Raw genomic sequence first — 13,513 nt, 5'->3', positions numbered from 1 at the left:
TGTGATGACACCCGTTACAGAATTTAATGGTAGAGACCTCTACGGACTTTCCTGCATCTGTCAAACTATGACATCAATATTCACTGCAGAATGATAAGACGATAAACTTAGTTTTAAGATTCCTATGGTGTTTCTTTAATGGAAGGGCATTCTTTACCAGATGTACTGATACCAATACCAGAATGAGAATATGTCTATGTCACGAGCGAAACTGCTCTAATAAACTCATTAATCTACAGGCTACTTAACCACCCTGAATAAAAGACCAAAGGATATTCAAGATATAAATGAAGTGATCAATTTAATGTCATAAAATATAATAAGCCATTAACATTGAATCGTTGAGAACATAAGTATATTGGCAAATGGATATTCAATAAATCTTTGCATATAAAAAATCATAAAATGCCATATATGCATAAGAGGAATATAATCATCATCGATTGTTTATGGGAAGAGATCGATCTAAAAATAGGCCTTTAAATTATGTTACCGAAAGTCTTAATCGGGTAAAGTGGAGTTCGAAAAACAGAAGAGATCGACAAACCACGGCGACTACGAAGAGGCGACGATTACGACGAAGAACATGTCGATGATCGACGACAACGAAGAACAATTATGGGACGATGAAAACGCGACGCACATCAGCGAAGACACGTGTCCTTGAAGAACGAAGAACCATAGTTGAGTTGAAGCTCTATAACTAGGAAGAATTATGGTCGAGTCCGACGAACATAAGCTTCGGCTGACTCAAGTGAGTCATTCCCCTCTGTGACTCATGACCTTGACATAGCGGGTATAGGTGCTACCCTGACCTACGTACGTTGACTCTACATTAACCCTGGGTTGACCCTAGGTTGACAAAATGAGCAGAATATATATATGTAAATCTATCTTTCTTTCCGAAAACAGACATGCCATATTAAGCATAAGAATTGTATTAACATTAAAACCATATAAACCAAACATTACTTACAATTCGGCATGAGTAGAAAGGAACCTGCCCGCACTGTGGCACACGCCCTTTTCCTTGGTTAGGAAACACCCCAAAACGGACCTTCCTCTCCAAAATCAGAAGTCAGAGTGAGCTGGCTTGGCTTTTCTTGCCAGCACACCGAACAGAAATATGTAACACAAAGAGTCTGTCATCCTACACACCTGTTAACCTATAGTCTACTTATTATGACAACCCAGCCTGTTGAAATACCAGGCAACCTATCATGCCTATAGTTCAGTTACTAAGGTATGCAGTCCACATCTGTACATGGAGTTTAACAAAAGAGTTTAACAAAACATGGACTTTAACAAAAGGGTTATCTAACTTTGAATAAGATCCTACAATTACTCCCCAATTTAAAGAAAATGCTCTGATTTTCTTCCAGAAATGAGTTTAATCTTATTCAATGTGTAAAAATATATGATTCGCAGGATAAATGTGAAATATTAATATGCTCACTATATAGCACAGTAATTTACTATCTTGGTTTAGGTGTATAAAGAATCGACTTAAATGTTTTCCAAATTTAAATCAAATTAAATCAGTTTTATTTTGCAATACAATTTTCAATCTTTTAAATTGCATGCATTTCAATATTCGGTGCCTTTTTTCTTACAACCTACTGAGAAAGTCTGCTCCTACGTTCTCGGAGCCGCGAATTGCCTCAATGCGGTAGCGAAATGGCTGGAGGGAAAGGGCCCACCTCATTACCCTACTGTTGATACATTTTGCTCGATTGAGGTATAGAAGTGGTTTGTGGTCTGTTTCAAGGACAAAGTCTGTACCTTCAAGGTAAACACGGAATTTACTTATTCCCCATACCAATCCGAGACATTCACGCTCAATAGTCGAGTAGGCTTGTTCACGCGGAAGAAGCTTGCGACTTGCATAAGCAACAGGCTGTTTCTCTCCATCATGCTCCTGAAGGAGTACAGCACCAAGTCCAGTAGAAGATGCATCTGTTCTTAAAATGAACTTCTTCTGAACATCAGGCAGACAAAGGATGGGGCTCTGTGTGAGACTTTCCTTCAAAACTTTGAAGGCGGCCTCTTCTTCAGCAGTCCATTTCAACTGGTTAGGCTCCCGGTTCCTTGTCTTGTCTGTCAGACGTGATGCTTTCGACGCAAAATTTGGGATAAAGCGCCGGTAATAGCTGGCTAATCCGATGAATGCACGAAGCTGCTTCTTAGTTTCAGGCTTCTTAGCATCACGGATCTTCTCTACCTTATCCAACATGGGTTGGATCTTACCTGCTTGGACAATATGCCCTAAGAATTCTACCTTTGTGCAACCGAGTTGGCACTTGCTGGGTCGAGCAGTGAGCCCTGCTGCTCGCAATCTTCCCAAAAGCTCATACAAGGTAGATATGTGTTCTGACCAAGTCGAAGTATGAATGAGAATGTCATCCAGATAATTAGTGACGTGTTTCATGTCTGCCAACAAAGACCTCATGACCCTGCTAAAAGTGGCAGGTGCATTGACCAAACCAAACGGCATGACACGAAACTGGAACAATCCACTTGGACTCTGAAAAGCTGTCTTTGCTTTGGCATCTTCTGACAAAGGGATTTGCCAGTAGCCTTTGCTTAAGTCCACCTTAGAAAAGTAACAAGATCCAGAAAGACTAGCGAAGATTTCATCTGCACTTGGCAAAGGTTCTGCATCAAATATTGTGATGCGATTCAGTCTACGGAAATCTATACAGAAACGATTGCTGCCATCTGATTTCTTTACTATGACTATTGGGGACGAATAAGGTGAATTTGACTTCTCTATCACTCCCATTTTGACCATCTTCTCTGTCTCATCCTGTATCACAGAACGAAGTGCATGTGGGACGGGATATGGTCTTTGTCGAATGGGATCAGCAGAAGTCAAACGAATAGAATGACTGCCTAAAAGTGTTTTACCTGGCACATCAGTCATCACATCCGGAAAATCCTCAAGTAGAGAACTAACTTCGTGTCTCTGTTGAGTCGACAAATCAGAACCAAGTTCAACATCATCAATGGTTTCCTGTGCTTCTAACACTGGGATACCTATCCTTATACTACTTGGAATAGAGGGGGTCTCTTGACTAGTATCCTCATACCCATCTATAACTGAAGCTCCAACAACTACCTCTAAAGCTCCAGCAGAAGTGGTATCTTCCTCAGACTTGTCAACAGACGAAGGAACATCAGGCCTTTCTGCCCGGTCAATGTATCTCTTTAAGAGATTAGCATGAAAGGTTTTCACTTTTCCGTTCATGTCGAGACGATAATCAAGATCACTCAATTTATGGACTACCTTGAAAGGACCCTTCCATTGTAACAGCAATTTGTTGTGATCTGATGGAAGGAGAAGCAGAACCTTATCTCCGGCAACAAACTTCCTAACCCTACTCTTGGCATTATAGTATCTCATATTTCGCGAGGTTGACTTACTTAACTCTTCCTGTGCTACTTCCATGGTACTCTCAAGCCTATCCTTAAGATCAACAATGTACTGATATGTAGTCTTCAATTCAGAATCATTAGCCTGACCACTCCAAAGTTCCTTAAGTATCTTAAGAGGACCTCGAACCTGTCTGCCATACAAGAGTTCGAAAGGCGAGAAGCCAAGTGAAGCCTGAGGGGCTGCTCTGTACGCAAATAGAACAGGTGCCAAGTACCGGTCCCAATCACTTGGACGGTCTGCACATACTCTCTTCAAGATCTGCTTAAGTGTTTGATTAAACCTCTCAACTAACCCGTTACAAGCGGGGTGGTAGGGTGTGGTTGTTAACTGTCGAATCGACAATAACCTCCCTACTTCTCGCATCATCTCCGAGGTAAATTGGGTACCACGATCCGATAGAATCTCTTGGGGAACCCCAACTCTACAAAAGACCTCTACCATAGCTTCAGCTACTGTACTAGTCTCAATGTTTGCCAATGCAACCGCCTCAGGATAGCGGGTTGCATAGTCTACTATTGTGAGAATATACATGTTCTTTCTAGCAGTTACTGGTTTAATTGGGCCTACCAAATCGACAGCTACTCTAAGAAAAGGAACATCTATCACAGGCATCTTGCCTAGAGGGACCTTAGGAATTCTGCCCTTGGGGACTGTTCGCTGACAGATATCGCAAGACCTACAATACCGAGTAATATCTGCTTGGACACCAGGCCAATAGAAATTAGCTAAGACCTTATCAGTTACTTTCTTTACACCTTGGTGACCCCCCATTATACTCTCATGAGCTAACTTCAACACAGCTTGCCTATAAGGTTTAGGAACAACTAACTGCCTAACTTCATTACCACTAAGCACAGACTTTGGTTGAAAAACCCTGTGTAACAATCCACCATCAAAGACAAAATATGAACTATGTCCTGAAATTTCACTATCTTCACGATCTTTACTATTCAAACTAGCATACTCCATCGCTTTCTTTAGCGTTGGGTCAGCCATCTGAGCCTCTTTGATATCTTCTGAAGAAACATCAGGTATGGCTGACGGAACCTTCAAAGTCGGCCGTGGCCGCTGAGCTTCACGAACTTGAGCTAGAGTCTGAACTGCCATGTTCACATTGTCATGCGACTTGCATGGTTGACCAGGTTTCCAATCTGGAATTGGATCCTTTGCTGGTCTCACATTGTCAATTTCACCAAGAACTACGTCAAATACAGGCGTCTCTACGCACAAAGCTTCTACCTTGCCAACAGACCAAGGAGAATCAATGTTGACCCTAGCTATTGGGAACTTCCTAATTGTTTGGTCAATTAAGACACACCACTTAGACTGACCAGTAAACTGTTCTGGCAATACCAGTGACTTCTTCACGATTACACCTGAACAACCTGTATCCCTAAGGACACTCACATCATGTGATTCAAGTTTTCCATTCCTAACTGGAAGCTTATCATGCCAACGACGCTTACAAGTAGCACACATACTAGTGACTTCCCTATGCTTTTCTATCTCTAGAATTTCTTTAGAAGGAGATTCAATATACTCAGCAGAAGACACTAAGAACTCTCCTAACTCTATACTGTCAGTGATCTGAGTTTCCTGAGACCCAGAAGAACTACAAGTGGGACAACTACCTGATGTCTGTTTCCCTACTAAATCTTCCTGAGTTTCTCTTAACTGATTCTTTTGGTTCCTACGCTTACCTATTGGTGGCTTCTGAGAACTAACTAAACTCGCGCCTTGGAGTCTAACATTACAATCTTGCGCAAAATGACCCATTTTGTTACAAACAAAGCATGGACCCTTCCTACGATGGCCTGATTGTTCACCCTTAACCTTGTTCTCAGCAATTGGCGCATTGGATACCGCAGTACTACCCTTAGGTTTACTCTTATGGTTCAAGGGGGAGTTCTTTTTAGGTACTCCATAGTGACCCCCATGTGCCTCAACAAATGTATCTGCCAGACCTGCCATTTCATCTGCAGATTTTGGTTTTCTTTCTTTTAGAAATAATGCTAGTGCTTGACCTCCTTTTTCTAAGACTTGCTGCATTAGAAGTAATTGTACAATACCATCATATGAGTGCTGAGCTTCAGACAATTCTATCCACTTATCTAAATAATGGGACAACCTCACAACAAACTGACTAGGAGTCTCTCCTACCTCGGGATTAGAAAATCTGAACTTCTTACGGAAATCATCTGCCGTGAGTTCAAATCTCTTCAACAAAGCATCCTTCAGTGTTGCATAATCTTTTGCCTGATCAGCTGACAACCTTGAGTACACATCTAACGACTTACCACGAAGTAAAGCACTAAGACTTATGGCCCAGCTAGTCTGTGGCCAACCCTGATTTTCAGCATAGCGTTCAAATCTATTAAGATATGCATCCATACTATCCTTTCCTTCCGTGAAAGGAGGGAGTTTAGGGGAAGGGGCCAAAGAACGACGGTCACCGTCACTACTTCCTACTTCAGAACTACTCTGGATACGAGCTAATTCAAGTTTCTTATCTAATAACATTCCCTCTTGTTTTTGTAACTCGATCTGTTGTTGCCTATCTTCCCTAGCTGCATGTCGCTCATCTCGAGCTAATTTTTCTCTCTGTTCAACAAATGACAAAAGGTCTTGACCTGTAAAGCCTAACTCTCTCCCTAACTCAAACAAATTTGAATCCATGGTTGATCCTAAACTGTTAGAAATAGATATGTTAGGTTAACAGACTCTTTGTTTAGAATTTGCTTTCTCTTACCAATATCCCAATGTCACTTGCTTGTGCCAGAAGCTTGCAACCACAGTGCGAGAGTTCCCGTCTCCTCAAACCGTCACAAATGTCACTGATCTGAAATACCTAATCAGAAGGACAAAACCAATAAACACATCTCATGAACATACATGTTACACTCGCAAATTTCAACATCAATAAGCCTTGAAAATTTATAGGAATATGACAGTTAACTATTTCCCTTCAACATGAATAATCCTTGACTTTAACTAGGAATTTTACAGCTAAGTACCTTCCCGGACAAGCCCCCAAATGTCACGAGCGAAACTGCTCTAATTAACTCATTAATCTACAGGCTACTTAACCACCCTGAATAAAAGACCAAAGGATATTCAAGATATAAATGAAGTGATCAATTTAATGTCATAAAATATAATAAGCCATTAACATTGAATCGTTGAGAACATAAGTATATTGGCAAATGGATATTCAATAAATCTTTGCATATAAAAAATCATAAAATGCCATATATGCATAAGAGGAATATAATCATCATCGATTGTTTATGGGAAGAGATCGATCTAAAAATAGGCCTTTAAATTATGTTACCGAAAGTCTTAATCGGGTAAAGTGGAGTTCGAAAAACAGAAGAGATCGACAAACCACGGCGACTACGAAGAGGCGACGATTACGACGAAGAACATGTCGATGATCGACGACAACGAAGAACAATTATGGGACGATGAAAACGCGACGCACATCAGCGAAGACACGTGTCCTTGAAGAACGAAGAACCATAGTTGAGTTGAAGCTCTATAACTAGGAAGAATTATGGTCGAGTCCGACGAACAGAAGCTTCGGCTGACTGAAGTGAGTCATTCCCCTCTGTGACTCATGACCTTGACATAGCGGGTATAGGTGCTACCCTGACCTACGTACGTTGACTCTACATTAACCCTGGGTTGACCCTAGGTTGACAAAATGAGCAGAATATATATATGTAAATCTATCTTTCTTTCCGAAAACAGACATGCCATATTAAGCATAAGAATTGTATTAACATTAAAACCATATAAACCAAACATTACTTACAATTCGGCATGAGTAGAAAGGAACCTGCCCGCACTGTGGCACACGCCCTTTTCCTTGGTTAGGAAACACCCCAAAACGGACCTTCCTCTCCAAAATCAGAAGTCAGAGTGAGCTGGCTTGGCTTTTCTTGCCAGCACACCGAACAGAAATATGTAACACAAAGAGTCTGTCATCCTACACACCTGTTAACCTATAGTCTACTTATTATGACAACCCAGCCTGTTGAAATACCAGGCAACCTATCATGCCTATAGTTCAGTTACTAAGGTATGCAGTCCACATCTGTACATGGAGTTTAACAAAAGAGTTTAACAAAACATGGACTTTAACAAAAGGGTTATCTAACTTTGAATAAGATCCTACAGTCTAGATGAGATGCAGTCACAGTTCTGGTTGTGTAGATGCATTGGTGTTCTTTAAAGATCGCCAGTCTGTGCATAACATGGCCTGCTTGCTTGCTTGCTCTCCAACCAATCCAATTACCAATCTCCTTTAAGAAGTTCAAAATGAATACGGAAATGTCGATAATTGAGACTGAACTTAGAGACCCTTTCAAGTTTAGCACATCTGTCATATCTAGAATGGTAGACAACATTACGATTAAGAATAAATTTCTTAGGCAGCTTACGAGAATATTTTATTAAACTGGGTAATATTGCAAAGTTTCACAACTTAGTAGACGGTCTGCTTCATGACGATATCAATTTGGAGCGTTTGATCTTGACAATTTTGTCAGGAAATATCAAAGTTTGCTCGTGTTTGATTGTCTCAAATAATCTCCAAAGTCACACAGGCTTTTCCTATTCAAGCTGCTAGATCAGAGCAATAGCAATACGTCGAGATGAAGAAAATATACCACACTTTTTTATGATGTCGATACAGAAGGACAAGCAAGGCCAAAAGGAATCAAAGAGGCGCTGTACCTGTTTAGTGGTAGACGGGAGAAGAATGGCATAGAAACCAAATTATTGGCTAGCCTCTACTGGTAATGGCGTGACAAGTGCACTCAGCAGAATCAATCTTTATTACTGAGTTCGAGATGAAGAATGAACAGTCTAGACGTTTTCCCTGTCTTCAAACAACCAATTAAAACGATGAACCATTCTTATCGGATTATATTTTAATCTGACTATTAATTTCAAATACGTTTCACCCGTTTTCTCTTCTTTTCTTTCTTGCCTATCTCTCTCTCTCTCTCATGCACTCTTTTCTGTCTCTATCTCACTCTCTTCTCCGCCTCATGATCCCAGCTATCCCCGATATATATATATATATATATATATGAAGAGTTTAGTTGCAAAAGGGCTTAGGTCCACTTTGGACCAAAACCATGTTTTTTTATTCTCACTTGCTGCAATATTCTTATGAGAAACTAAATTGTCATGATGTACTACCCTATCATGTGAACATAAAATTGGGTATAAAAGAAATCTACCTGTCTTCAATTTTTCTCTATAAATTCTTTTAAAAATTATCATTGTGGACCTAAGCCCTTTTGCAAGTAAACTGAAATGAATCCAATCTATTTTGATTAAAAAAGTGATTTTTCTTTGCCACTTCTTTCACGTTTTCATGTAAATTTCAAATTTTCTTTGTTTTCATCAAAACAACTAAAAATTTAGAGGTTTTGAGACAGAAAACAATAAAATTTATGAACAATGGACCTAACCCCTTTTGACAAATGAGCTCTTCAGAAGAGTTTGTTTGCAAAAGGGCTTTGGTCCACTCTAAGAAATTTTTTTTTTTTTATTCTGCTATATTGCATATTCTTATGCGAAACTAAATTTTAAAGATTCCCTCCATGACAACATAAAATTGGGTATAAAAGAAATAAAAGAAATCTACCTTTCTTCATATTTTTTAAAATATTATTTTCCAAAAAAAATTTCGGTGTGGACCTAATCCCTTTTGCAACTAAACTGAAACGGACCTAACCCCTTTTTGAAAAAAAAGTGATTTTTCTTTGCCATTTTTGATCAATTTTAAATAGGAATTTCAACTTTTCTTTGATATCATCTTATAAAACTACTAAAAATCTATACATTGAGACAAAAAAAAAATCAAATTTGATGAAAAATGGACCTAATCCCTTTGCAAGTGAGCTCTTCGTATATATATATATATATATATATATATATATATCAATAAACAAAGTGGAAATGTTCTGCTCGGAGTTGGTCCAATAAACAATTCAAAAAGAAATAAAAACTCCGTAATGAAAATTCGTGAAATACTTTTCATTACGGAGTGTTTATTTCTTTTTGAATTATATATATATATATATATATATATATATATATATATATATATATATATATATCGTTTATATATACATATATATATATATATATATACACACACACATATATGAATATATACATATACATGTATATTTATATATATGTCGGTTAAAAAGCCTTTACACTTGAATAGTCTGTGTCGTTTACAAGTATATTGTGTAGTTTTGTTTGTAGTACATTTGCTTTAAAAAATGCATGGAAGTCGCGCATTCGTCTGTCATCTCCATAAGATGTAGACATGGTGCATTTTCATTATCAGATAACTAATTTATTCTTATGGCAAAACATCTAGACATATTTGCCGCCAGTTGGAGATCTCAGATTCAGATCCAAATTCAAAACATAGACATTTGTACTCAGCACTGGCAGGACATATACAATAATATAAAGTATTAATTAAACACTAAATGTGTATAAATTATACAATATCAAACATTGAAGGATATAGAAATAAGTATGTATTACAATACAACATGAAAAGGAATTGGCAAATAATTTATCCATAAGGGCAAAGAATTCAAAACGGGTGAAATTAAATACGGCTGAAAGCTATCTGAAGAGAAAGGATGAAAGAGACCATGTAAGAACGAAAAGAAAGAAGTAAAATATAGTGAGAAAACAGAGATCGAAGGTATTGTATTGTATTGTATTGTATTTATTTAATCACGGTAAAACTTACATTCAGTCATAACAGACTGCTTTTCAGCAAGTCCGTGAACATTAAAAACATGTAAAAGTGAGACAATACGAAAATATTCAAAAATATTAGAAGGTGGGCGAAGTAATGAAAGGGAAAGAGAAGCAACGCAAAAAGAATGATAATATGCATTACAACATAATGAATGTTTTGATTATTTCTGGTTCTACACGCTCCAATTTTACAACACAAGCTCAAAGATCAACTTCCAGCTTTTGTGATTTACGGTGAGAGTACGAAGCATATTGTGTTTCATCATGAATGTATTGTGGCGTGGATTGCAATCTGTCAATTAGGCCCTGCTTAATGAAAATCCATTAATAGGCCACTATCAAATATTCCTGACAGGTAAAACATCATTAATTGTCAGAGTAACGGTATAGCGAGAAATGTGTGAAAGACGCGTCAAAGACGAATACACTGTTTTTGGTCCAAAGGATGAGTGTGACGAAAATCGTCCATCAGTGATCATCAATTTGGCTTGCTCTTTGATTATTCGTCAAAATAATCAAACAACAGATTTTGCAGCGGCAGGACACGCTCGTTTAAGACCAACACTGCTAGTTTCTGCAGGAACTACTGTGGGCGCTGATATATCGCTAGTCTGCCGACGTGTTTAAAAAGTGTCAGTTTAAAACGAAAATCGGTGGACCTTCTTTTTTACTATCAGAACCATGAAATCCGCAGATGAAGATCGTAACGGTCTTTCGCAAGATTGATTTGGCTTAATACGAGTACAATTCGCAAAAGAACAAGAATAATCTGAACTACGATTTAAGTCATTAGATGATTAAAAAAAATGAGTTAGACATGATGAATTTCACCAACAACCAATACTCGCAGGAAAATGGAATTTCCTTTGCGTTGATGTTAACAGTTTCTGCCGTGCTCGCACCATTCATATTAATTGGAAACTTGTTTGTCGTGATGGCCGTTTACAAGAACTACAATCTCCGAACTCCGACAAACTTCATATTGTCAAGTCTGGCAGTGAATGATATGGTTACAAGCGTGGCAGTTGCGCTGGATTCATACCCAATGGCTTTCGGGATGTATCCGTGGTTTCCTTCTACGGCGCAATTGCTACGGATACCGCTGTTCATGTTATCTGGAAGTACAATGCTCCACATTGTCGCGTTGACGGTAGATCGGTATATCGCCGTAACAAAACCGCTTCAATACCCCACGTTGGTGACCAATAAACGCGCGGGCTACGTCGTAGCATCCATTTGGACAATCTGCTTGAGTGATGCCGCAATCTGCAGTTACATAGAAGTCTGTGGAATTCCGAAAGCTGTCGGCGGTGCAAGAGCGCAGCGTCATAACCTTGGGTTCGTAATCCACACGTGGTTCATCGTCACTTTCCTGATCATTACGCTGCTGCTGTTGGTCACTTCAAATCTCCTCATAATGCGCATTGCTGTCAAGCAAGCAAGAGCGATAGAAAATGAATTAAGAAGCGGTCAGAACAACCGCGTTGAACGGGAAGAGATCGGGCGCAGGCTCAAAGCGGCCAAGACAACCGGGATCATAGTCGCTGTCCTTGTATTCCTTTGGTATCCGTATATCCTATTTTTCAGTCTACAAGTAACAGCGTTAGCAGATGATGATTTCATGGTGTATCTGAATCTCGTTTTCCTGTTTGAAGTGGCTGTCGCTGCTGCACTCAATCCCTTTATATACCATCATAGAGACAAAGAGTTTCGCCAAGCCTTCCTCAAAATATTTCGGGATGCATCTAACAAGTTTGTTCGCTAAGGTGAATTCATTCGTTCGCGATGCACTCCTCACAATATTTCGAATAATGTCAACAGAAATTCAAGTACTTAGATTTTTCCTTTTCTAGCTGAACCCCTTGTCAAAGAACAGTTTCGCAAAACTTCGAGTTGTTCTCAAGAAATAAGGACCATTCATGAAGCCTATTAGTACGTGCTTTAGCATTTTTTTTAAATGACTCGTAGTAATGACATTATTTGTGTGGAAGGGAAAATGATAGGAAGAAAACAATGAAGAACATTTTAAATAAAATCGGAAATGGACTCGTTAAATTCTGCTGTTTGAAAAAGAAGATCACGTGCAAGACGGTGAAAATCTCAAATTGCGTCAGGCTCTTCGAAATAAATCTTCGACTTTACCGCGGTTTTACCCAACAGAATAAGAGTACCATGCATTTGTTTACAATTCACTGTTTTTCTGAAGTGAACGATCTTGTATAGAATATACGTAATATTGTATTGAACGATGCATAGTCGTCTAAATGTAATAACATATACATGTAGCCTTCTTCAAAGGGTAATAAACTCTTATATGAAGTGATAAGTTTATAGTCACTGGCTCTATCTCAAATCTTGATATTCCCTTTAATAGTGATAATACAAGTTCAATTCGGTGGATTCACAATATGGTACGCCATCTGTCGGTTGTAGCGGACAGGCCGAAATTCGCTCGTACTGAATGCGCTGGCCGACGCGGTTCTACCGAACATGCCGTTTACTACGGTCCAGGAGGTTGGAGAAAAATTTGCCTGCAAATTTCTTTGCGAAATTTAGACCGTTTTTGGTGAATTCTTGCCACAAGGTTTTCACTTTGAAGCATCACAGTCACGTGACAGCACAACTAGCACTCGCTAGCACTGTGCGCTGCCTGCGCGCGATGTCGACCCCGAAGTTACAAACGTGGCCTGTTCGCTGAGGCAGATAGATGGCGCCACCATATTGTGAATCCACCGAATTGTCTGGTCATTTGTCTTTCTACGTTCTTCAGCATGATGACGATTAAACTTTTTTTAAAGTATGAATATGAGAAACGAATTTTATCCTGCAAGCTCTCTTTGCAATCTATGCCACAATAACTTTACAAATAAAAAAAATGGAGAGTGAACGAAATGATGAGACGCATACAAAGTTGTCATCTATAGGTCACAAGGTTTTTGTTTTATTTCTGTGATATGGGTTCATTCAGTACACAATTACGAATTGATATGTGACATTTTGATATTAGACAGATATCATTAATTTGGCATGTAATAACATTATCAACTCTAATGAACAATAGTATCCCCTCATCACTTGATATTGGATGACCCCACATACATCTTCAAATATATTACCGTGGGTGTAGTTTGCAGAACAATAAATGCCAAAATAATGTTTGCGCTTCACAAATATATTTGTTTGCTAATTGCTATCCGAGAAGAAATACCTAATATGTCACACTGTATGGTTGGCATATAAATAATTACTTAGCTTCTTCTATGAGCTTATGAA

At 38.8% G+C, this 13,513-nt stretch overlaps 1 protein-coding gene across 1 annotated transcript; it reads left to right on the top strand.

Annotated features, from left to right (window-relative positions):
• Positions 1 to 11,114: 11,114 nt before the first annotated feature.
• LOC129275725 (adenosine receptor A2a-like) lies at positions 11,115 to 12,005 on the top strand. Its single transcript, XM_054912217.2, has one exon. The coding sequence runs from the start codon at positions 11,115 to 11,117 to the stop codon at positions 12,003 to 12,005; it is 891 nt and encodes a 296-aa protein (XP_054768192.2).
• Positions 12,006 to 13,513: the final 1,508 nt, after the last annotated feature.

The sequence above is a fragment of the Lytechinus pictus genome, chromosome 14 (assembly GCF_037042905.1).
Source record: "Lytechinus pictus isolate F3 Inbred chromosome 14, Lp3.0, whole genome shotgun sequence".
Lineage (NCBI taxonomy): Eukaryota > Metazoa > Echinodermata > Echinoidea > Temnopleuroida > Toxopneustidae > Lytechinus > Lytechinus pictus.
Note: the sequence above shows the minus strand (reverse complement) of the source record. Positions and strands in the feature narration are given on the sequence as shown.